This window comes from Aedes aegypti, chromosome 3, assembly GCF_002204515.2.
Source record: "Aedes aegypti strain LVP_AGWG chromosome 3, AaegL5.0 Primary Assembly, whole genome shotgun sequence".
In the NCBI taxonomy this organism is placed as follows: Eukaryota; Metazoa; Arthropoda; class Insecta; order Diptera; family Culicidae; genus Aedes; species Aedes aegypti.
This window is the reverse complement of record NC_035109.1, coordinates 276420721-276447662: the sequence shown is the minus strand read 5'-3', so window position 1 is coordinate 276447662 and position 26942 is coordinate 276420721. Positions and strand designations below refer to the sequence as shown.

Here is a 26942-nt window from a genome sequence, read left to right as displayed (position 1 = left end):
CAGATTTTCTATCAAATCATCTGGCAGCGCTGGTAATGGTGTTCTAGGTAATAAGCCTTTTCATGTGACAGATCCGTCTATGCATTTGTTTACATCGCTGGAGGACCGGTGCTAACACGGGTCTGTCATTTTCATAGAAGAACTGTCAAAGTGCTTCCCGATCAGCTGATTTGAGACGTCATGTGAATAGGCCTATGGTTACCAATTCCCGAAAAAAACCCCGGGCTCTCGGTTTTTCCTGTCAAAACAGAAAGCGCGTTTTTGACGTTTCCTCTTGTCTTGCGGAGCTCGCCAGAGTGGTTGTGTTGTGTTTTATTTTTTACGGGTTTATTTATGTGTGCGAGAATCGCCTTCAGCTACTGAAGATGCTGACGAGATTTACCACGACGGGTTTCTGTTACGACGACGACAACGACGAACGGACGGACGGAACACATTTCGGGGCAGCGTAGCGTGTGAACAGGAATCGCAGTAACCTTGTCACCACCATTCAGTCGGGCGTGTTTTCGCTAAAAGTTCGAGAGATTTTCGTTCGGTTGTAATTTCTGGGACCGGAAGTGATCCCCTCCTAGAGGATGTGATGAGAATTTGGATTTTCTGTGCACCAAAGGCAGCAATGTTTTGATTTGCTACGGAGTTACGGATTTTTCCAACGAAAAAGACAGCGATTGAGCAACATTTTTTTCTCGGAGGAAGTTGGAAAGCGAAAGCAAAGACGAAGAAGAAGAGAAAGAAGGTTCAGCACGGTGACGACGGAATTTTTTCGAGTTCGATTCAATCAAGAGGCTACGTAATGGACGAAGGCAATGCGAAACGGGAACGGAATGCGGATTTGGGTGAGTTTCGAGCTGCGGGCGATGAAAATGGCGCTGGATCCGATCAGGAGATAGTGGTCGGAATCGACGAGGACCATATTAATTTTCTAACCAGTATGGCGTCCGGAGGAGACGATTCACTGGATGGCCTTCCGGAAGTGGATGGTGCTCAAAGGGTGAAACGAGAACGTCTGGAAGAGGAAGACGATGAAGAAGACGTCATGGCCGCTGCGGAATCGATTTTATCCAGAACGGCGGAACGAACGCAGCAGCAGATTTATCACTGCCAGTATTGCAGCAAAACCTTCACCTGGCTCAAGTCCCTTACGGTGCATCTTCGCACTCACACCAACGTAAAACCGTACAAGTGCGAGCTCTGCGACAGGTCTTTTGTGCGGTCCGATTATCTCAAATACCACATCATGAAATCCCACGAAACGACGGAACAGGTTTTTACCTGCACGGCTTGTTCCGGGGTGTTTGCCACGAATCGAGGTCTCCTGAGGCACATTCGCACCGAGCATGGCGGTAATGCCGATCGCAAGATCTATTTCCCCTCCCCTCCAGCGGACCACTCGGACTCCGAGTCCCACGGCGAAGTGGACGAGAAAGGCAAATTTGCCTGCACCTATTGTGACGAATATTACGAAGCCTCCGAACCGCTAATCCATCACATGAAGCGCCACTTGGGCGAAAAACCATTCAAGTGCGACCTCTGCCCGAAGTCGTTCATTCGACAGGACTTCCTCCAATGCCACCGGTCCAACCACCTGAAAGCCCTGGACTTCAAGCAGAACAACTTCTCCCTAGAATCGCCCTCCAAACGACCGCGAATCAGTTTGAAAAAGTTCGAAGAACTCGCCCAGATCAACTCCGGTTCGCGGCCATTGTCCGATGAGTCGGATGAAGACGAGGCCAGGGCCAGTTCGTCCGAGAGTGAAGATGAGCCACCGAGCCAGAATCTGCCAGAGGAGACCGAGGAGCAGAAGAGTATGATCGTTGCGTTGCTGGCGGAGGTGACCAAGACGGACGACGACCGGTTTCGGTGCCCACGGTGCGAGAAAACGTTCACGCAAGAGACGACCTTGAGGGTGCATCTGCGGCTGCATACAGGTATGTAGAACTATTTGATAGTTTACATCCGGAAAAGTATATCTAGCGTTGATAAGGCATTTCCTCACGACATGTAGGTACGATAGAAAGTACACACGTTGAGCTCTTTCTTTTAAATCTTTCGGATATCATCGTCTCTGTTGGATTCTAAAATCTTGATTCATAAGTATTGATCAGATAGGAATTCTTACTGCAGATGGAAACTAGTTTGAATTGCACCTTGTAATTAGTAGATCAAAATCTCTGTGAGCACAGCTTTTTGTTCTTTGAGCACATATATTAACAAAGAGCGAACAAGTACCTATTTAATTTTAGACAAGTTTCGGATCTGATTCTTAACACTAGCACAAAAAACCATTAATTTGAAAAATTAGGAAATATTGCAAACAAATAAGAATCAAGTCCCTTTATTCTTATTTGCTTATATTCAAATGCATATCGAAAGTGGTGAACTCGCCAAGGGCGAAAAGCCACTCTAATAAAGATAAATAATAATAATGCATATCGAAGGTAATTTTATATTGCTCGAAATACTTTAAAAACCGCGACATTTCTAAGTTGAGTTAATAATTTGGCGATGTGTCAATACAGTTACCCACGGTGCCCCGACATACCGTTATTATGCAACAAAATTGTCCATCAAATCTGAGCACAGGGCTCGATTCCTGAGGTCATTCTCAAGGCTGGTAGCAAGTCACTTTTTAGTGACTTGGTCACTTTTTTTAAACCAGTCACTTTGAAATCTCTTTTTTGAAGCCATTTCTACTAAAATCATCTTTTTCGTCAAAAAGTCACTCTTTAACTATTTTGAGCTTAATTTTAGAGAGAAAAAATCTGCCTTCTTTAAATTTAGGCTAAGTTTTGTTTAAACTTCATGTCAGCATCAAAACTTTGGTTCATGGTTTTCTTGTAAAAATAGTTAATCTTTCACATAGTTCCAATTTATTTGTTATAGTAAATATCTAAGTTATTATTAGTATGGTGTAAGTTCATTGTTGTAAACTAAAGGTTTAAATGTTTAGTAAGGTACCGTGGGGCAAGTGGGTAATGGAATTCGCATAGTTGAGATTCTTCAAATTCTAGAGACTTTAAATTGAAACAAATGAGGTCGTGTATAATTTTTAGCTTGACTCCCACTAAATATAAGCAGCATGCTGAAATTAATTTTTATGAAAAATTGAAGAAAAAAATGAAGAAAAAGTTTTTGAAAAATGTCTCCTTACCGTTTTGCCGTTTTGAACAATAATTTCAAAAACAAACAGTTATATTCACGATTTCTATTAGCTTTATCATTTGTTAAGGCTTCCCAATGAACAATAACACAAGTAACATGTAAACAAAGAAAATGTAATTTTTTTCACTTGAATTTTCTTCTGTTCAGTTTTGTTAGTTGAAACGATTCGACAACATTATAACTGCAACATTTCCAATGTTAGTTCTTTCATTATAGGGCAGCAATTGCATTTCTGCTCTGTGGAATTTCCACCGCTCGTTATTTGTTTTTGAGAAAGTCGAATATGACGTCGCTATCTTCGGGAGAAATCAAACGGAATCCTTCAATAACGTATTTAGAATCTTTTTTATGTGGATAGACCTATACCCCATTTTTATGTTTTGAACTAGCTTACATAGACATTCCACTAGGTTTCCGTATGTTCTCTTATATTGCAACTTTTCAGTCAACGTCTTCCTTTTAATTGGCTGCCCGAAGTAGACATATTAATATTGTAATGTTTGACAACATCTTTTAGAGAAGTTCCATGATTTCTAATAGCTTTTAACGCTTGAGTATAGTGTTTCTTAAATTATCAGCACGTTATGTTTTTCTATGATAATTGCGAACCATGTTTACTTATGGCTACTTAAGTACGAAAACTCAAATTTAATCTCTAATAATAAACTTTTCACTTGCCCCACCTGATAAGAAAATTGACGGTGTTTAAATTTAGTTATTTTTAGGTCTACGTCGAATTAATTCTAAAACTTTTTTTATTGCAGTTTGAAACTGTCACAGAGGACAGCTAAGAAGTGATACAGGAAATTATTTTCCGCAACTTTTTTCCACTGGAAATATTAAAATAAGATTGTATGCCGCCTACTTGTTACGGAGTAACAGTTGACAGGTTAAAAATTTTTCGCTCTATTACCTATGCAAAAATGGCTGAAAAATCTCAGAAATCTCTTACCCATCGTAATGTTCTGAATGGCCTCAAAGGTTTACGCATGAGTTTGAAAAGTTAATTCACATATTCAGTAAAATATATCAATTGTTTTCACTTACCCCATTTACCCACTTACCTCGCGGTACCTTATTCTTTTTGAAAATCTCGACCATTCTCATTTAAAAGAATTTTTAAAACAGGTGGTGTAGTATTAGATGTTTGTCTTCTATTGTCGAACTCTACGTTTTAAAATATGCATCCTAATTATTCTCTTTGTCTTTGACATTCGTTTTACTAACCAAACCATCCTTGTATAAAGCACATAAGCTCTTTAAAATTTTGCAAAATCTATAATAGGTATAGGTATTTACCACTAAAACGCAAAACAAAGAAAAATTATTTAATGTTTTATTTGAGAATAAAAACATATCATACTTCTTAGGACAGTCTTAATTTGCAAACCAAACCTTTAAAAATGGCCGGATAGACCTTGGGTAGAGCATACTTCCTTTTTTGAAGGAACCTCTTTCGAAGCTTTTTGAGAATGCCATATACATAGATTTTGAGAATGCCATATACATGGATTAATACATAATACAGAAATGCTTCACAGAATTTATCGTTTTCATTGGATCGCTCATAAAATCATGCATGCTTTCTTCAAAGATATGTTGGGATTCGGACCACTCTTCTTGGCACATTTGATTCACATCGGCAGAAGGTTTTTATAAATCCACGGAGTTCATATTTGACAAGAATATGGGCAGTATTAAAGTATTTTTGGTTTCATAGTTTACCTAGTGAATCATGAAAGTGTTTTAGTAATTTTGATTGAAATATTATAAGCCAATAACTACTTTAAAAGCATAACGCAGATGAACGACCTATTAAGCCAATCGTCTTTATGCTAAATGTCCATTCGGCCAAACATACCTCCCATTAAACTTGCTGGTGGAAAGCTTCAATTGCAGTCAGGCTCGATTCAATTAATTGTTCTCCCTAAGTCGGCGTTCGAATACATTCTATAATACATTGATCTTAAGAATCATATTCGATCTTATATCATAATTTTTAATTTGAAATATTGACTAATGGCCAAATATTACATTTTTTTTTCGTAATCTTGATCTAGTTACACAATTCGTAGTTGCTATTCCGTGCTAGACTGGAATAATCAAAATTGTACAGGGAACCAACAGATGCAGCTTGGGAGTAACATATCATTTTTAATGTACAATTCCGAGAACTCCAAACTAGTAATGTCAATAACGGCGCTGGCCACGTTCTTACGGTCATCGGGGAAGGGAAGGAATGATAGTGTGACGTCCATTGCTTCTAGAGACCGAGATCACCTCTGCATCCCCTGCGTCAACATTAGTAATGTCGAATTTTTCAAAGGGTCTTTTAGTAACTGCGACAAATAAATAAAAGGATATGTACGTGTAGATTTGTTTTACAAAACTTTACAACACTTGAAGTGGCGAACCATTCATAGTTTTTTTTTAACAAAAAATGAAACATTGCCACGATATAAATGTGTTTTCACAAGCATAAAACGAACTCACCATTTCAATCTAGCTTGAAGGTTGATAAGATGTAATCGCCGTTGACAGAAAATCCGCCAATTGAATTCCGCAGAAAATCGTATCAGAAACTGTTGAAGCAATCGAAGCAATCATTGATATATTCAACATCATTCCGTTGCTATGTACATTCCATAGCAACCACCCTTGTAGAATATGAACCTATAATAAATTTTCATTAGTAGTTCGACCATTAACTAGAACACGTGTCAAGTTATTTTCTCCCGGAAAAGTCTTTTCCCTGCGGCTTGAATCTCCAATAGGTTATTGGCCCAGCCGGAAACTCGTGATCGGAAAATTGAAGCGTGAAGAGTTTGCTGTTTTTTCTCGAAGCGATGGAGTGGGCGAAAATTGTGAAATTGAACAATTCGAACTACCAAGCATGGTCGTTCTCCGTGAAAGCGTTACTGCGGAGGGAGCAGCTGTGGAAGCACGTGGAACCAGGTACTCCTCCGGAACCGATAACGGACGCATGGAACGATAGCGATGAGAGGACGTTGGCCACGATTCACTTGATGGTGGATGAGAGCCAATACGCGTTGATTCGTGACAAGACGACGGCGAAGGACACGTGGGCGGCTCTGAAAGCTCATCACGAGAGGACCACGTTGGGGCAACGGGTGACCCTACTCCGTCAAATCACGAACCAGAATTTCAAGGTAGGTGACAATATGGAGGCCTACCTGGCGGTAATTGAGAAGCAGTATGCGCGTCTCGAAAATTCCGGTTTTGAGATGCAAGAGTGCCTCAAGGTGGCGCTGATACTGCGGGGACTTCCGGAGTCGTTCAATCCCCTGACGACGGCACTGGAAGCGCGAAACGAAGATGAGCTCACCTTGGACCTCGTGAAGGTAAAGCTGCTGGATGAAGCGGAGAAGCTTCGGAAACGATCCGGTTCCGACGAGCAAGTGCTGCGAACCGGCGGAGCGAGTGCGTCGCAGAAAAGTGTCGTCTGCTATCACTGCGGCAAGCCAGGGCACCGGAAGCGAAATTGTAAGGCGTACCTGGCAGAGTGTGGCGGAAATGCGGATCCGAAGAGAGAAAAGGCTAAGGCCAAAACAGTGCGCGAAAACGACGCAAAGTCGTTCACGTTTATGGTGCGGTCCGGTAAGCAAGATGCGAGTGCGTGGGTGATCGATTCGGGCGCGACGTCACATTTGGCGAAAAACCGCAATTCGTTTGTGCGTCTCGATGAGAGTGTGCGTCCGGAGATTTCGACCGCCGATGGTAAAGTACTGCGTACGGCAGGTGTCGGGGACTGTGAAATCGAATGCGTAAATGGTCGCAACGAAAAAGTGTCGATTACGTTGACCGGTGTGATTTTTGCCCCGGGACTCGAAGGCAATTTGATTTCGGTGCCAAAGCTGGCAGAGAAAGGTGTGCGCGCGGAATTCGATGCGGATCAATGTCGGTTGGTGTACGATGGGTCAGTGATTGCGACGGCTGATCGCGTAAGCGGCCTGTACCGTCTGAATGTGGTCGAAAAATCGTTGTTGGTGAGTGATAAGCAGCACAACACGGATTGTTTGCACACGTGGCATCGACGACTAGGCCACCGAGATCCAGATGCGATTGGCGAAGTTGAGCGGCGTGGTTTGGCTTCTGGAATGAAAATCAAGCCATGTGGTATCCGGATGACTTGTGAGAGTTGCGTCGAAGGGAAGATGGCACGTCCGCCGTTTCCACAAGCAGCCGAGAAGAAGTCGAAGGCGGTGCTAGATATCGTTCACAGTGATGTATGCGGTCCTATGACGACATCGCCGGGCGGGTGCCGATATTATATGACGATGATTGACGACCACAGCCGCTATACAGTCGTCTATTTTTTGAAGGAGAAGTCTGAGGTCATCGAAAAGATACGTGAGTATGTCAGGTTCACCGAAACTCAATTCGGAAGGAAGCCGAAGGTCATCCGTTCAGACCGGGGTGGCGAGTACACCAGCAATGCGTTGCGTAAGTTTTACGCAGAGGAAGGAATCAAGGCAGAATTCACCGCTGGTTACGCTCCACAGCAGAACGGCGTGGCTGAAAGGAGAAACAGAACGTTAAATGAAATGGGTCTGTGTATGCTGTTGGATGCTGGCTTACCTCGTCGTTTCTGGGCGGAAGCAGTGAACACCGCTGCTTATCTTCAGAACCGGTTGCCGTCATCAGCGATCGGATCGACTCCGCACGAGATCTGGTTCGGTACAAAACCGGATTTGCAACATCTGAAGGTGTTCGGTTGCAGTGCCTACGTGTGGACTCCGCCACAAAAGAGGAAGAAGTTTGAAGAGAAGGCGACAAAAATGACCTTCGTCGGATACGCGTCGGACAGCAAGGCTTATCGTTTGCTGAATACCTCTACTGGCCAAATAGTCATCAGCCGTGACGTGCGTTTCTTGGAGCTCGACGATGAGGACAAGAACGTGAAGGATGGAACCGTCCGTAGTCTACCAGGTGAGTGCCCGACCGAAGACGAACAGGTTGCAGTTCGACTGTACGATTGTGGCCAGAATGCAGGAAGAGGCGATGATTCTCAAGATGAAGAAGAATTTTTCGGATTCGATGAAGACAACGATGACCCCAACGAGGCAGTACCAGTACAGGAGGAGCGCGTTGCCGTTCCAGTTACTCGTGATCATCTGCGGCGCTCGCAGAGGGAAAATTTCGGTGTACCCCCAGGGCGGTATACCGATACAATTGGCCTGGCTGTGAACACGTGTACTGAGCCAAGTACATATCGAGAAGCGATTGAGAGCCAGGACAGCGAAAAGTGGAAAGCAGCCATGGACGAGGAGATGGCATCTCTACGAGACAACGAGACGTGGACCCTTACAAAGGCACCCCAACGAGGCAACGTTGTTGGCTGCAAGTGGGTATTCAAGTGTAAACCGGACGAATCGGGGAAAACTGTACGATACAAGGCCAGGTTGGTCGCACAGGGTTTTTCCCAAAAATACGGAACTGATTACGATCAGGTGTTTGCTCCGGTGGTGAAGCAAATCACATTCCGTACTGTGCTGACAATAGCAAGCAAACGGCAAATGCTCGTCAAGCACATTGATATCAAGACCGCGTATCTGTATGGCGTGCTGCAGGAGGAGATCCACATGAAGCAGCCTCCTGGGTACTCGAATGGTGATCCGAATACCGTGTGTCTCTTGAAACGAAGCCTCTACGGACTCAAGCAGGCTGCACGGGTATGGAACCAGCGGATCGATGCGGCGTTGAAGAGCATGGGATTCCATCAATCTTCGGCTGATCCGTGCCTCTATTTGCGGATCGTGAATGGCATGTACTCGTACATATTGATCTATGTGGACGATATCGTTGTCGTGTGCAGAACGGAACAAGAATACCAGAAGCTGGTCACGTTTTTGAGCAAGAGCTTCAAGATTGTCGAGTTAGGTGACTTGACGTTCTTTCTGGGAATCCACGTTCGACGCGATGCTGACCGATTCTTCCTTAATCAGAAGTCGTACGTGAGGAAGCTTCTATCGCGGTTCAACATGGTGAACTGCAAAGCGTCCCGGGTTCCGATGGCCAGCGGATTTGTTCAACAAAAGGAGGAGGATAGCGACTCATTGGCAGATGGACAACAGTACCAAAGTTTGATCGGTGCTTTGTTGTACATCGCTGTCAATACGCGCCCGGACATTGCAATCTCGACTTCGATACTCGGGCGTCGGGTTACGAAACCAACCACGGCGGATTGGAACGAGGCAAAGCGGGTGCTACGTTACCTCAAAGGCACCGAGAATTACGAGCTCCATCTGGGTGGTGGTGATAACCTTCAAGTGGAGTGCTTCGTGGATGCAGACTGGGCTGGCGAAGTAGACAACAGGAAGTCCAACACTGGCTATATTTTCAAGTTCGGTGGCGGACTCGTTGGCTGGGGAAGCAGGAAGCAAACGTGCGTGTCCCTGTCCAGCACTGAAGCGGAGTACATCGCTCTAGCGGAATGCTTGCAAGAGCTGCAGTGGGTACGTCGACTGGTAGACGACTTGGGCGAGCAACTGGCGTTGCCCATAGTGGTCAATGAAGACAACCAGAGCTGCATTGCACTCGTAGCAGCGGATAGGATCTCTCGGAAATCAAAACACATCGACACCAAGTACTGCTTTGTGAAGGATTTGGCGTCGGCTGGTATCGTATCAATTCGGTACTGTCCTACGGAGCAGATGGAAGCGGATCTTCTTACCAAGCCTTTGGGAGCGGTGAAGCTACAGCAACTGCGAGAAGCCATAGGGATTCTACCACATGATGTTGAGGAGGAGTGTTGAAGCAATCGAAGCAATCATTGATATATTCAACATCATTCCGTTGCTATGTACATTCCATAGCAACCACCCTTGTAGAATATGAACCTATAATAAATTTTCATTAGTAGTTCGACCATTAACTAGAACACGTGTCAAGTTATTTTCTCCCGGAAAAGTCTTTTCCCTGCGGCTTGAATCTCCAATAGAAACAGCTTTCAGAAATCTTGAATAAATCGTCTGGAAATCACACAACAGACGTCACAAAACCTCAAGTGCCTCAAGCTTGCACAGCCACTTTCCATCAAAAATTAAACGATTCTTGAATTTTTTGAAAATTTTCTCTCCTAAAACGAGGAAAAACTGTCAGACGCAGAAAATATAGCTTATTGCTTTTTCTATAAAGCTATGATCTAGTTACACAATAGAAAGTATCCTCCTGTAAAAATTATATATGATCAAACTTCATCTGTACGCTGATATATTTTGTAGACTAAATCTTAAATTCTTATCGATGGAAGCAACGTAATATATTTTGGATCTACACAATTTACAATGAATTCAATTTTAACAGTTTTTAAGATGTGATATGTTGGGAGTTTGAATGAAAATGTGAAATGACAAAAATTTTGATAAGGTTGGAAATCTGCTGAAAAAGGATTGTTTGTGTAAATGCCAACTTTTCTGTTTAAAAACATTGTTGGAAATATCTTGAAAATTTAGAAGTAAAATATACATTTCCAAATTTGGTTCTCAACTAGACGACCTACTACCCGCAGTAGATCATATAGGATATTCCCTTCTCCATCGTAAAGCAGTGTGGTAGAACTGGAATATAACTAATTACATTTTGATTTTCAAATCACTTTTAGTCACTATTTCGAGAATCAGAAGTCACTATTTAGTCACTTATTTCTCAAATCTGGTCACTAAAATAACTTTTGTCGGCACCACTTTTTGCTACCAGCCCTAGTCATTCTGCACCTCTGGACCATTGTAAAAAAACCCTAGGAGGAATCTCAAAAAATCATGATTTGAAATTTTTGACTAAAAATTTCAATATAATCCTTATTAAAATTTTGAAATAGCACTGAAAAAATCTTCAAAAACGCTCAAAAAGTTCGCCAGACTGTTCTCTATTAACCCCTCTACCGGCAGCTTAATTTTTCACCGCAAAGTTCAAATTCAAATCGTTATAACTTTTTTGTTTTTTAATATTTTTACACCATTTTTTCACAAGTTCTCAAAAAACTCTTCTAGTTTTAGGATCTGTGCCGATATTGATCATTGGTCATCTGGTTTTGAAGATATTCCAAAATTCCTTGGGGGACCGACCCGTAACCAGAACCCCCGTTAATTTCTCAGGCTACAAAAAATCGGCAGAGCGAACTTCGTTGTGTTTGGGTCGAACCTGGGCGGATCCGGGTTCTACCCGACCCAATAAAAAAAACGTATTCATAGCTGTTAGAGCGGATCTAGAGCGAAACTAGGTTCGCCCCAGCAATAAACGAGAACGTCATAAGTTAATTACATGTTTTGGAGATCATATGATGATTTCGATTATTTTGACAGTTGCTCTTAATGGCGTTCAGTAACAGTAATAATCATGGATTGAATAATTATAGTAAAAAATCACTTCACTTAGTAAACTTCTATGTTAGAGACATTCCACGCTCCACTGGGGACGTAAAGCCGTATAAATCAAGAAAATGAAGCAGTTGCCAGCCAGACACCGCGCGCGTCAGACGTATTCTTTGCCTTTTCCACTCTAGTTTGCAGTCTCGCGAAAATGCCCGGTGCACGAAAAAACACCTTAGTAGTCGACTTCAGTGTTCTCCCAGTGCGCCCTGAAGTGGCCAAAGTGCAACAATTTTTGGAGAACGATTTAAAGCTCCAATATGCGGATATCAAGAGCATACAGTTGCATCACTTACGTAACTGTGTGCTCATTGAAATGAAGTCTCATGAAATCGTCGTTCGCTACCAATCAGAACATAATTGGAAGCGAACAATGCTTTGTGGAGACACAAAGTTTCGGATTCCTATCTTCGTGGATTGTGACGCGGTGACGGTTCGAGTCCATGACCTCCCACCGTCAATGAGCCACGTCGAAATCGCCGATCATATGCTGAAGTATGGTGAGGTGATTTCCATCAGGAATGAAAAGTGGAAGCACTATTTTCCCGGACTATCAAATGGAGTGCGAGTCTTGAGGATGAATTTACTTCGCCATGTTCCTTCAGTCATTACCATTGGAAATGAGACAACAATGGTGTCTTACATCAACCAGCCAAAATCCTGCCACTCATGCGGCCAAACGCCTCATCCCGGCAGGAAATGTCCGGTTTCCACAACAGCAACATCACCAATAACATTCCAAACCAACAACACACCAGCAACATCATCGAAATCTTCCGACGGGTTGTTTACGCAGGATGATTTCCCACCGATAAACGATGATCGGCAAACGTCACCAACTCTTGTTGACGTGGACGGACCAGATGAAGAAAACCAAACGAACAACGACGAATGGACTGATGATGACAATACATCGAGCTCATCCACCGAGAACAATAAAACGACAAACAAGCGACGGCGATCGAGGCGGGCGAACAAAGTTTGTGGAACGAAAAAGACTTGCGCTGATCAGTGTTTCCCAAACACTGGTCTTACGGAAATCGGTTCATCTTCTGGTGAAAAAAGCATAATCTGATCATAGAGGTTCTGAACCTTTAGAAAACAGTAATCGGCTCTGTTAAGCTGGGTACGGCGTGTGAGCCTTTAAATAAACGAATTGAAAAAAAAAAAGAAAATGAAGATTAATTCAAAGTTTGAATGCTAGTAATGCTTTTAGTAAAATACTGTTATAAAGAATTTATCGAGTGCGCAGAGTTAGGAACTTAAATGCGCAGAATAAGGAGCATTGCAAAAATGAGTGCGCAGAGTTAGGAACACGGACACCCTTGAGAAAAAATAAAAAAATGCAATAAAAATACTAAGTGAGGCTTTTATATTTTTCCTTATTCATAAGATCAATAAGTATTTGCTCCCAAAATTTCAGAGTATTGTGTTTTGTTTTCAATTAATTACAGCTGTTTGAAATTTGAAAAGCCCTTAGTACGCAGAGTACGCAGAAGTCAATATGAGATCATTTGCTAGCAATAATTGCATAGGGTAACCAATATAATTTGGACCCCTGTATATTTTGGACCCCCTGGTCCATTTTCTTGCAAATTTCCAAGTTTAATTCGAAATACCAACTCAATTCACATGCCATATGGAAAGATAGGACTATTCCGTACTTGAATCAACCGCTTGTACATAGAAAATGTGTTTGTTTTATTTGAAATTAATTGGATTTGATCGGTTCATCCATACAACCGTTACAACACGTTACACACAGAAATTAAAGCCGTCAGAAATTTTTTAAATGTAAACAAAAACTTTTTTCAAATTTCTGGACTAAAGGCGTAGAATTTCTTCGGGTTTCCATTGTCAATCGATTGATTAGACTATGGGCAAGCATATTATACAACCAGTGTCGTGGACTTTGTCGCCAAACGATAAAAAACACCGGGGGTCCAAAATATATACTTTGAGGGTCCAAAATGTATTGGTGTGTCCAAAATAAAAACAGAAATATTTTCTTTGGATGCCAAGATGAGTCTATCGTGTGTTAGCTTAAGTTCGTTTGTAAAGAAGAGGAAATTAAGCGAAGTTCTTTTTCTGAATTTCATCGGGATGCACAATATTCATCTGATTCAGTTTGTTCCGAATTGGTCGAAAATTGATGTAGCTCTGGAGTAGACCTATTCATCTTTTGAAAAATGTCTGGAAACTCCCCAGTCAACCAATACTTCAATTTTACAAGTCGGAATGAACTTCTGGTCGAAATTTCATTCAATTTAGAGTAAATTTAGGTGTGCTTCAAATCAATTATGTGTTTTTGGGCTATTTTTAAGCTATAAAAAATCATAACTACCGAAAGACACACCAAACCTTATCGGAAATACCTGTACACAGTAGTTTATCGAATTCTACGAACTTTTGTCGAACACGGTTTTATGATTGGAGCATGTTTTAACATAGTTTGGTTGAGGTTTGTGTCTCGAGGTTCTTGAAAATCTCTATTTTCGGGGAGTGTTTTCTCTGGAAAGCATACCTGTATGAAAACTTCAGATTTTAAATTTCCAGACATGATGACTATGCACATCTAAAAGTCAATCCCGTTCAAAGTTACCATTTATCTTACGAAAATAAATTGTAAAAAATAGATAATTATGAAGATCATTTGTAAATCCGCTGAGAGTGAGCCAAAAGCACCACCGTGAGCTTCAAAGAACATAAAAAATGAACACGTTAGCACTGCCTTTTTTCAGTCGATGATGATGATTGTTTTCGAATCGTTCTAAATGGTCGGTGAAATGCGATCAAAACAATCATCAATTGGAAAGAAAAAGCAATGCTAACTTGTTCAATTCATTCATTCGTCGGTACATGTGTCACGCACGATTTAAATTTCATCAGGTTGCGATGCTCTGCTCGATCTTTGGGCATTTTTTGTAATTTATTGCCTCAAGCAACATGTAAGCAGTTGATGGTCAATGAATTCATAGGCTTATTATGTTTGATTCCCGTTGACTATGACTTGAAGAAATAATGTCAATGTGTGTTTTTATTCCATATAAATTGAGAAAACTGTGATTTTTGGGTACTGTGGCGAACAAATCTGGATCAAATAATGTTAAAACTCAATTTAATCTTATTAGCGTCTTCGACAAACTTTAACATAATAAAATAAGCTTTCAAATAGTGGTAATAGCAAGTGGTCTTGATTTTCCACAAGCCAGTTATGATTTTTCAAACCTTGAAATAAGCCCAAAAACACATTTTTAACTTGAAGCATACCGTAATCTTCATCAAATGAACTGAAAATTTGACTAGACGATGTTCTTAGCATGATAATTCAGAATACTACTTGACCGGGAGATTTACAGAAACTTTTTCAAATATGAACAGGTCTACTCTGGAGCTATGAGAAAGAGAGGCTTACGTACAATCAAAGTATAATTGGGAAAGGGGCAAATTAGGTCATTTTCTGCTGAAAGACTGTTCTGTAACATAAGGTTTCCCTTCACTACTCAATGTACCGTTATAAAGTCTAATTCTTATATTTCACCTCATTTGCTAGGGATCACCCCGTTCAAGTGCCCCCTGTGCAGCCTGGCATTCATGCGACAGGACTTCCTGAAGAACCATCTTAAGAAGCACATCGAGGACAACGGGGAAGATCCGGGTGCACCGGGAGCCATCGATACGTCCAACCTGTCGTTCAACGCACCAACGTTCGCCAGCACGGCCAGCACTTCGGTGCCGCCTTCGATATCTCTGCTTAAACCATTGAGTGCGCGTCCACAGTCCACTGGAATCTCACTGCTCAAACCGCCAGAGGAGAGGAAACCCCCAGACCAACAGGAATATTGCATCCGTACCGACGACGGGAAGTTTATGTGCACTGCCTGCGAACGAGTGTTCTCCCATCAGCAAACGGTTCGCATCCACTATCGGATACATACCAATGAGAAACCCTACAAATGTCCCCATTGTTCGGAATCGTTCATCCGGTCGGATTACCTTGAGAGGCACATGAAAATCCATTGGAAAGATGGCGGCGCTCCGATGGTAATGCCACCAGTCGTGATGAAGGGTTCCTTCTCAGGCATCGGGATGTCCGATAGCAGCGACTCCACAAGTCCGCAAAAACCCACAATTGGTCGGGCAGGTTTGACGCCAGAGAACTACCACTTTGTGGACGCTGGCGATGGTCAGTATGCATGTAAGATCTGTGATCAAGTATTCACCCACAGTGATTCACTGCGAAAGCATGCCCTTACGCACACAGAGGAAAAACCTTTCTTTTGTGACATTTGTGATCGTTCGTTCAATAGGGTCGACTATCTGAAAGAACACTTCAAATCTAAACGCCACCGGCAGGCGTTGGCCGAAGCGAATGGTGAGGTTCTGGATGACGATGACGACTCTACTACTGATATGAGCTACTCCAGTAGGATGGCCAAAACCAAATCGCCCATCAGCCCAATGACGAATGCCCTTGCGGAAAGGTTGGAATTTCAGCGAACCGATGATGGCCGATACAAATGTACTGAGTGTGATAAGACCTTCGTAACTGCCGTGACGTTGAAGATGCATTTACGGTTACATACCGGAGAGAAACCGTACAAATGTAATATGTGCAGCGCGGCATTTATACGATCGGACTATTTGAAAACACATGAAAAGATCCATCGACAAGAAGCCTTCATGAGACAACGGCAAGTCACGGGAGATGGTCACTTCTCGTCAGACGAGGGATCGAACGATGGTCTTATGCAACAGGTGGAACCATCGGCGAGTTTCAAGGGGCTTTTAAATATGAAGAACGAAGCGGGCATGGATATCGGTGGAACGGTGATGGAAGAGGGCGAAGAAGATGGCGAAGAGGAACAGCAAGAGGAAGTCGAAGAAGAAGAGGAAGACGAAGAGAGTGAGGATGAACAGGTGAGCAGTGGTAATGTTCGGCATCCAAACAGGGGTGTTTCAGTGGTTGAATTTCAATGTTGAAATTATGATTGTTAGCCAATTGAGAAATCTGACCATATGTTTCGTATTTTCAGGTCATTGAAGTGATGGTGAAAGAAGAATACTCTGATGACGACGAGGACGACGGCGAAGGTGAAGAGGATGGACAGGAAGGGTAAGATCATATTTGAAAACATCCAAGGGGTTTCCAACAAACATTTGAGTCAGAAGCAATGAATGATTACCCTCACATGCCTTTTTAGACTTAATAGAAAATTTCTTTCTGAAGTTTTATCGGCCCTATCAGTCTTGGAGGCAGCGAAAATTGGTGTCTTAACCCTTGAAGAAGGCGAAATATACGCCGAAACGTCGGAGAAGTAGAAGCAACATGGAAGTTTTTTCAATATAATCACCAAGGGTTTGATGCAAAGTTTCTAAGCTGATTTATCAATTAACTCACCAGCCATTTTCAAATGCATTCTTTCGTGAATTCATTTACAGGTTATCTTAGGAATTGCTAAACTTTTCAAAAGATTATTACTGGAAATCGATTAAGAGCTTTTTAGGAATTCTTCAATTCAACTCGACTAGTGAATCACCAACTTATTACTAGAAGTTTATCTAGAAATTTCTTCAACATTCCTGCAAACTTTCAAACATTTCTCGTGTAATATTCCTAGTGAAAACTCCATGGATTCTTCAAAATTATTTTTGAGCTTACACACTAGCAAATACTGCACCAATCATTTCGGAAATATCTACACAAGTTTTATCAGGGACTCTGTTCATTGATTGCTGTTCAATAATTATCTTATCAATTCATCTACAGAAACCTTCAAGACTTCCTCAAAAGTTAGGTAGATCCTTGTAAGAGTTCATCAGAAGTTTTATCAGAGATTACTAGAGTATTTGTTATAGCAACACGTTCAGGATTTTTTCAGAAAATTCTCCAATGATGTCATAAACATTGTCCTTGGAAAGAAATATCTGTGGCACTCTCAGAGAATTTCCGCTGGACTTTTTGAAGAAATCCTTTGAGGAATCTTTGAAGTAATTTCTGAAGGTATCCATAGAGAGGTCGAATCTTTGAAAAAACTTAACCATAATTCTGAGGGAAATCCTCAGAAATCAGTGGAGACATCTCTGCAAGTAAGTTCTTCAAAATGTTCTCAACTGATATTTGGACGAACTCCTAGCGGAATCGATTGTAGAATCACTAGATAAACTCCAGGCATATCTAGGAAAATTTGTGAAAGAATCTTTGGAACTCGCGCGTAAACGACTACCGAATGGCCGTGTCGGATTCCTGCTTCGACATTATCGTCCTGACAGAAACTTGGCTTGACTCGCGAACGCTATCTAGTCAGGTGTTCGGAACTGATTACGAAGTGTTCCGCTGCGATCGTAATCCTAACATCAGCAGGAAGCTCACGAGAGGCGGCGTACTCGTAGCTGTTCGTTCCAGATTGAAAGCGAAGTTTATCGAACAAGGCGCACTGTGACTTAGTCATCACTGCAATGGAAGCCGCCAATCCCGTCGACGATATTTTCATCTTGGGCGACTTCATTCTACCAGGCAGTTCGTAGATATCATCTCACAGCGGCTTCTTCTATCCAAACCCTGTACACTCTTCTATGCATGATTGTGTAGTCAGTCGTCTAGACAGTTACAGCGCAGCCACACTAGCACAAATCAACTACGTGGTCAACGAAAATAATCGTTGTCTGGATCTTTATTTTGTTTCTGTGCAAGACCAGGTTTTCAGGCTGTGAGCTTATAAAAGCAGTACCGCATCATCCTCTGTTGATTATTGCCGTTGAGAATAACCAGGCCCATGATTTCGACAACTGTCCTGCTTGTGTGTCATATGACTTTTCTTAGGCGGATCACCGTAGCATAGCAGCTGTATTGGCCGACATCAATTGGGATAACGTTCTCGATCTCAGAGACATTAATACTTCTGCGATAACTTTTTCTCACATCTTGACATACGTCATAGATAGACACGTGCCGAAGAGAGTTCTCCATCAGGTCTCCTGCCCTCCAAGGCAAACTTGCGAATTGCGAATATTGAAATCAGTAGGAGAGCAGCTCTAAGGAGGTATACACAGTATCGGACATCTTCATTGCAAAGCTACTATCTGAGAGTCAACTACGAGTATCAGTCGCCACTGTTTTTTGCTGTACCAGCGAAGCACAGAACTGTAATTTAAACGCATACCAAAATCGTTCTGAAAGTACGTAAATGAGCAGCGCAAAGAATCGGACTATCCTTCTTTGATGGAATGGAATGGAATATTCAGCGGGGAGAGTATAGTCAATGCTGTATCTAGGGCCGCTTCGCAGTTGAAATCGTCCAGCCATGCTGGACCAGATGGAGTTCCCTCAGCATTTCTCAAGGAGCATATCGGAAACTTGCTTGCGCCGCTCTGCTGTTTATTGCGATTATCTCTTTCTACCGGGTTTTTTTCCTTCCTGTTGCAAAGTGGCAAACATGTTCCCGGTGCATAAAAAAGGAAGGAAACGCGACGTAGATAATTACCGTGGTAATACGTCCTTGAGTGCTGTTTCGAAGTTATTCGAACTTGTTGCAATGAAACCGTTGCTCTCTCACTGCAAGCTCCTGCTCGATTCCGATCAACACGGCTTTACCGCCAGCCGCTCAACCACCACTAACTACCGTGCTTCGCCACTTTCATTACCGACAGTATGATCGCTCGAGTGCAGACTGACGCTATTTATACTGACCTGTCGGCCGCTTTTGACAAGCTGGATCACGATATTGCTATTGCCAAACATGACAGATTCGGCGTCTGTGGTAATCTTCTGAGCTGGTTCGGCTCTTACCTAACCAATCGTCAGCTAAGAGTTATGATAGGCGATTGCAGTTCAGACAGTTTTCACGCTACATCCGGTATACCACAAGGAAGTACCTGGGACCACTGATTGTTCTACTTTACGTCAACGACGTTCATATCGTTATCAAAGGCCCCCGCTTATCGTATGCAATGCAGATGATCTTAGAATATTTTTACGGATATGTTATGTTGCCGACTGTTTATACCTACAGCAGCAACTCGATCGTTTCGCCAGTTGGTGCTCGCTGAATGGAATGATGGTTAACCCTAACAAGTACCCCATCATCACGTTTTCCAGAAAAAACAACCAATCACGTTCGATTATAGTTTGCTTGGCACGAAAATTGAACGCTTGAATCACATCAAGGATTTGGGCGTGTTCCATGATTCACAATTAACGTATAAACAGCATATCTCGTATACCGTCAGTAAAGCGTCAAAGACTTTGGGATTCATCTTTAGAATCGCCAAGAATTTCTCCGACATTTACTGTTTAAAATCACTCTATTGTTCTCTCGTGCGTTCCACGTTGGAATATGGTTCCGCTGTTTGGAGTCCTATTTATAATAATGGCGCAGAAAAGATCGAATCTGTTCAACGCCGGTTTCTTCGATTCGCACTCCGTAAGCTACCTTGGAGAGATCCATTCCGCTTGCCGAGCTATGAGAGTCGATGCCAATTGATAGCCTTGGACCTCCTCCGGAACAGAAGGGATACAATCAGAGCTTTAACTATTGTAGACGTTTTACTGGGTCGTATCGACTGTGGGACAATCCTGGAGCGAGTCCATCTAAATACCCGTCCACGCTCCCTTCGGAACAGCGTCATGCTGAGATTGCCTCTAACTCGAACAAACTACCGACTTCACATAGCACTTAGGGCTCTGCAGCGAGTGTTCAATAAAGTCGCATCATTGTTCGACTTCAATTCCACCCGAGAGATGCTTCGCCGAAGGTTTTTATCATTTTTTGAAGAACGAAGAGTTTAGTTTAAGTTTTATCTCTTGACTGTTAGTGATTTTGTTAAGTTTTTGTCTTCTGATTGTTTTATATATATTTTAGGCATCATTGGGGCTACAATTTGCCTTTTGATGTGTTTCAAATAAATAAATAAACAAATTTTGTTTGGAGGAATTCCTGAAGAAATTTATAGCGTAGTCGCAGGAGTAATTACTTGGGTTATCCTTAAAATATCCAGATTGAATTCTTAAAAGTATCTTGAGCTAATTTTATAGGGGAATTTCTTTAAAAATCCGCTATAGAATCGATAATTGAATTCTTCAGGCGAATACCTACATTAGCTGCTGATGAAATTCCCGGAAAAAAAAATATTTTATTGTCGATAGATCGCCGTTAGTTTAGTCGATTTGCCAATTTTCAGGTTTTTATCTTAGTCATATAGATAATTAAGTTTTCGCAAATATTTCGCTCCCTTGCACCAGTAGTATGTTGTCTTCGTGTTTCAGTACTCGCCCAACTGATGGAAGCAGTTTTTTAAACTTATGTATAAAAAGTCCCAGAGATGATCTTCATGCTTTTTTTAAAGATTTCAGTTGCTGCTTTGAGGGAAAAATGTGAGGCATATGTAAAAATCAATTATTTTGTCTGAAAATCCTTACATCATTACCGAACGCTACTACTTGAGCACTAGCGCAACTACTGGAACACGTCTACCAATAGTGGCTCAAGTGATTTTATGCTCAACAATTGATTTTGTCTTTCATTTTATATTTTTCCCATATAGTATAGGTTGAAATCTACTGACGAGATTTCTTTTAAGACTTGTCGTTATGACTTTAAGATTTTTTTTTTGATTAGGTAATCCACTATTTACACCGGCACCCTAATACTTGTAACTCCTAAAAAAATAATCATAGAAAAATGTCTGACCGGATTTTGAAAAATATTATGGAAACTATCCTGATTCTTGTGTAAAGTTTTTCAATGTGTATGGTATTATTTAGTTCCCTTACGGTCTCTTTTTTATTCCTTGTCGGCCTCTATTTTCAAGTATAAGGTCAAACGTTACGAGCCCTGCTCTTAATTCCTTCAAATAATCAAGTAATCAGTACACTCAAAATAATCCAAACGTCATTGTTACGTGGAAACATACGTGGTTTTTTCCATCGCACTTTTCACGTACCTCTTACGTGAATCATAGGTGACACAGAATGAAATGATGAACCCATGAACTAGTCTCGTTCTATCAGAGAGCCGCGTAAGAGCTACGTGAAATTTTCGTATGATTCACCAAAGGAATTGATGGAAGCTAAATAAAACTTCCAGTACAATTCAACTGAAATCGGTATAGATGTAATCTGCTTAGCTTTGCACTGTTTTCTGAAGATGCATAATTTTGCAATAAAACGATATGGAACTAAAGTGAATAATATGCAACTTTTATTAGCTGATCGAAAGAGATCAAACATTCTCGTTACGGAACACTGAGTTTTCATGTCACTGCTATAGAAATTGATAGTTGGGTGCGAATTTCGGGAATTTCGAGAATGAATTCTTCTGCCAGATGTTTATAGGTGTCCTTCCAGTATCAATGAAAGAATGTGACAAATGAAGTAAATCAATAATAAAAACGCATAGATGGATGATTTACACACGTTTGACTTTCGGCGAGGAAAACATCCTCGTCTAACTCCAGACTACCAAAGCCGCTTGTCCAGTCTTGGGAATTGTGACCACAATTCACCACAGTTCATCGATTCTGTCATTCAACCAAAACACAAAGCAGCAGCAGCATCAATACCATCAGGCGTTGCGCTGCCAACGGTTCACACACTGCTTGACTGTTTTTGTCTCTCCACTATGACCGTTTTCGGGCAGCCATTCCAAGGTGAATGATTGAAAAAAGTGTTAAATCATTCAATCAATAATATTTCGCTAGTGTTTTCAACTAATTGAAATCTATTGGCTCTAACAGCAAGAGCACAATCATTCCGTTGCGATACATATAAACAAGTTCAATTTCATGCTACCTTTATCGAGCAAAAATGCAAAACCCCGAAAACCGCAAAAATCGTGTCACCACTGTGCTCGAGTCATTTCGCATTCGGGGTTGAAAAACGTTAGGAAGAAGAAGATTACAGTTTTGAAGAGCCGTGACATTTTTTGGTTTTGAACGGTCATGGTTTGCTTTGGATTTTGATGGTCGTGTAGAAAGATGTAAATGTAGAGGCGGTAAATGTTTGCTCCAGTACTTTTCTCATCACTGCGCTTGTCAGTTCAATTTCGATCCATGTCGGTAGGTGCGATGCAATTGTTATCTTAAAACAATACAATTTTCTTCAATATTAGATTATCAGCGACAAGAACAAAATTTACCTTTAGATTAATATAATTAATAATATATAAAATAGCTGACTCCGCTTACTCTTGAAGTTTGTTGTTGACTGACGCCATCATAACACAGAATGAGCCATATAATAAAAAGACAAAAAAAGACGAATCTACGTGATTTTTCACGTAGCTTTGACGTTTGGATTATTTTGAGTGTAGGAATAAGCGGGGCAAGTCAAGCACGCTTTGTTTGGCGTTCTCATCAATGTTTTCAAATAAATTGTTTGGAATTATGATAAATAACAAAAAAAAATATATGACGGCCAAAATTTCAACTAACAAATCAAATTACTACGTAAATGTAATCCAAAAAAAATAATTCATCAGATTAAACCATTTTGAAGTGATTATTTTGTTGCATAACAAATTTATAATGTTGTCTAAAGCAGCGACACGAATCCAGACTAAAATAGCTAAATTTTTACACATTTCTATCGTTAGCAAAAAACGATGGAAAATGTTCATTTTACCTGCACTATGTGAGTAAAATGAACAACAATTGGTGAGAAAATTGACATCGTACAAAATACGTGAGCAAAGCATTTTTTTTTATTGAATTTCCATTGCATTTACAAAAAGACCTCCATAATATGATTATAATCCATTCAAAAAGAAATCTAGTAGTATCCAATTTGACATCATATTACAGAGATCCTCACTGAAAAACCTCAAGATCTCCAAGCTAAAATTTACATCAGTGTTTCAATTTTCAAACGTGGTTTTCTAAAATCTTCGTGCTCGTTGATTTTTTGCTTCAAAGTCTAAATCATTCGTGTGCGATAAAAGTTCATTGAAATTTGGGTTTCCTCGATAAGAGGCGCGGCGTTTATTTTACCAGCCCTGTTCAATTTTACACCACTTTCCCTTTGTAGTTCGAATTTCAGGTTAATTGGTTTCCTAGACACTATGACCCAGGTCTAAAACTTTGAATTTTCAAGTGCACAAATCTGGCGAATCTGACAACGACCGATTGCGTTACAAATTGGATCGATTGCTGGTGGTGACCAATCCATCAAATTTTCAACGCAAAGCGCGGTTTGGTTCTCTAGACTTGTGCTCTTGAAGATTCGAGGTTTGGCTTCGTTCTATAATCATCTTAAATCGAGCTCATCCGTTGGGGTGCTCATATTGCCCCGTCTATCATTAGTCAATCTTAAGATAATCAAAAAATAAGAGGTGTAAGTGACAAAAAAAATAGTTTTGAAACAATCGACTTTGAAGTTTTTCAGAAACAAGCCAAATTTATACGAATTATGTGAAAATTACATTAAAATATCGGAAAATAGGTATGAAAAGCTAGGAAAAAGTAGATGTTGTATAATCAACTGAAAACTGACCATAATTTCACTTACATCCGTGTCTTGAATTATCAATGATCATCATTGCTCAGAGTAATTTCTATAGGCTAGAATTCACTTGTCATTCAAATACTTGGCAATTTTCATACAAAATCTACTTTTTCTCAACGATAAGTTGATTCTACACCGAGGGTACTCCAAATTCGAAAATCATATGAATCTACTATAACATTTTATCAAATAGAAAAAGTTTTGAATTGCATGATATGAAAATACACGTACACATCGTATGAAATATTTACTTAAAATTGAAAAAAAAAGTCGCGACCTGGTATCGAACCGCGAAGGTCTAGGGCGGAGAGCGCGTAGTTTACTTACTCGTCCATTAACGCCAATTAAGTAGTTGATTCTTGACCATAATGGTTCATTGTATGGTTTTTCCCTGGCCACGATCACAGGGTTTGACGGTGCCAAAGTAGAAGGTGCACCATAATAATACCCGTCTGTGAAACATATCACCTTCCCAATACTTTGGCACACCTCTAACGGTTCATGATTTATGAAACGGCTGCATTCAGGCGGAGGATCTGTTAATATGTTTCGGCATATTATCAGGTCCTCTTCGAACGGAGGGACCGCCAGGGCTCATTCGTTACTTATAAACCAGTGCTGGTTGTTGATGACTCAGTTCGTTTATCACGAGGAGCTGTAGCATCCTTTGTACTAATCAGTAATGGTTGTTAAGTTTCGAAGCTAACGTGTGATCAATCGTTTTATAATGCAACATAAGAATGGGTGTTTGGTGGAACTGCGCGTAACACTTATTGTTATTAAATTTAGTGATTGTGTTGGTGCTAATAGTGTGTTTATAATAAAATCTAGGGTGATAAAAATTTGAAAATAAAATTGGAAGTGATTCTGATAGTATAATGATGTGAACTTTACTAATTTAATAAAGGCCATAATACATTTTGCAATCATTTCTCTGAATATAAACATTATTGTCTAGTTCTTCAAACATGCATGATAAAAGTGTTAATAATGACAGCGAGCGCAGAAAAATGGATCGAAGTGATTTTGTTTTACTGTAACTTTGTTGATAGTGCTAAATTGTAGTTTGAATAGTAATGACTCTACAGCAACAAAAATAATGAGTCATTTAAATTGAATATCTTTTAATTACTTAGTAATGCTAACAGATGGTAAATGCTAATAACAATGAATTTATATGAAAATGCTGTGATGTGAAAAGTGATATAATGGAAAGTATATCTGAAGTGTATTACGAAAGTTGATGAGTGATAATCGGTGATAAACGCGATAGTGTCGAAAATAAAAGTGACGATAGTGAGTGGCGAAATGAAATGGGGAATGAGGACCTTTTAATAAAACTATTTTGTTCTTCACTTTAACCACTCTAGTAGCATTTCAGGCCTTATCATAGTTTAATAGTTGTCTGAACTACTAGACTGCAAAACTACGGTAAGGGCTGATTGCTGCTAGGGTACACAGTGACCATTTGAGCAACATTGCTTAGGAACGTCTGTGTGATGAACGCAATAGAGGCTTATAAAAGCAAATGCTGGGAAGGAGCTTAGGGCAGATTAAGAGTGCCAGTACTACCCCTATCGCTACCGAATAATAATAATAATAATAATAAGATTGTATGGTTTTCATAAGAGTTCTCTTTCAAAATCTATTTCATAAAAACGGTCGTATGAAAATCTGAGGCGAAGTATCCTCAATGTAAGTGAACAACTTCTCCTAGCGTATAGGAATTATAAGTCATAAATTCAGTTGGAAACCTCTTAAATACATCGGAATTGCATCTAATATTTTACTCCTTTTACTTTAGTGAGGAGGAACCGGGTGGCCACAAACGAGATCAGGATGGCGAAGAGCACGAAAACAACAACAGCTATGAGCATGACGAAGACAACATATCTCGAGTGATAGGAAGTGGTGTTGGTTCGGAACCATCGGACCCCAAATCGAAGCATCGATGTCACATTTGCAAGAAAGAGTTCGCTTGGCCAAAGTCGCTTAAAATCCATCTGCGAACGCATACCGGTGAACGACCTTACGAATGTGACGTTTGTGGAAAGAGCTTTACCCGATCGGACAGTTTGAAAGCGCACAGGAATACCCACGGAGATGTTCGAGTGCTGCAGTGTCACTTGTGTGAGGCCACGTTTCTCAGCGATAGGGGGCTAATACAACACCAACAAGAAGAACACGGTATAGAACCGTTGGATGGCTACTGATTCGGCTGTGCAATAGTTCCGAATGTTTCGTTGATACACTTTTTATCACTTCACACTACACGAACACAAAGAGAGACAATATTGTTGTAGTTGTCGGCATTGAATCCACTTCTAAAGGATTATCCATGCCCACATGGCTGAAATGGAATGGTTTTGATCACCTGCACTCACAATGAATTACAATCACACATATAAATTGAATAATTGTTTTAATGAGGTCGTGTAATGTACAGAACAAATTAAGTTTATTGGATTTGTATGGTTTTAAAGCACACACAAACACACACAACAATGTCCGCGCCATTGTGAGCTTGAAGATGAATCTTTCAACCATTAACTAATTTAAGCTGTTTGGGCTTTGAAACCGTCTTATTAATTGTTATTTATGTTATAAAAGGGAGACTGAGCAGAGCACCTGGCAATATTCCTTTTGTCTTTTTTTTAATTCTTAGTAACTAGTGTTCAACACAACAAAATGGATAGCAAACATGAGTGCTGCATAGATTTTATTGTACAATTCAAACTTATGCAGATCAAGCGGATCGCAAGATGTTAGTTTTTTTTTCTCATCGAATATGTATATTTGTATCGATTGTATAAAGGTATTCCGTTCAACAAAGTAGTTGAACCTACTTATGAGTTCAGTTTTAAAATGTTTATTGTTTTTAGTGATCACAT

General features: G+C 40.7%; 1 protein-coding gene across 1 annotated transcript; it reads left to right on the top strand.

Annotated features, from left to right (window-relative positions):
• Positions 1 to 284: 284 nt before the first annotated feature.
• Positions 285 to 26917, top strand: LOC5574689 (zinc finger protein Xfin). Its single transcript, XM_021855295.1, has 4 exons — positions 285 to 1928; positions 15106 to 16472; positions 16589 to 16668; positions 25856 to 26917. Exons 1-4 carry the CDS (start codon positions 794 to 796, stop codon positions 26262 to 26264), a joined length of 2991 nt encoding a protein of 996 aa, XP_021710987.1. The 5' UTR covers positions 285 to 793; the 3' UTR covers positions 26265 to 26917.
• Positions 26918 to 26942: the final 25 nt, after the last annotated feature.

What these genes read in the sequence shown, in the direction of transcription:
- LOC5574689 (XM_021855295.1), top strand. Translation starts at nt 794, where the DNA reads ATGGACGAAGGCAATGCGAAACGGGAACGGAATGCGGATTTGGGTGAG. An exon ending in GCATCTGCGGCTGCATACAG is followed by an intron (nt 1,929 to 15,105) that starts GTATGTAGAACT and finishes CTCATTTGCTAG; the next exon opens with GGATCACCCCGTTCAAGTGC. An exon ending in AAGAGAGTGAGGATGAACAG is followed by an intron (nt 16,473 to 16,588) that starts GTGAGCAGTGGT and finishes TCGTATTTTCAG; the next exon opens with GTCATTGAAGTGATGGTGAA.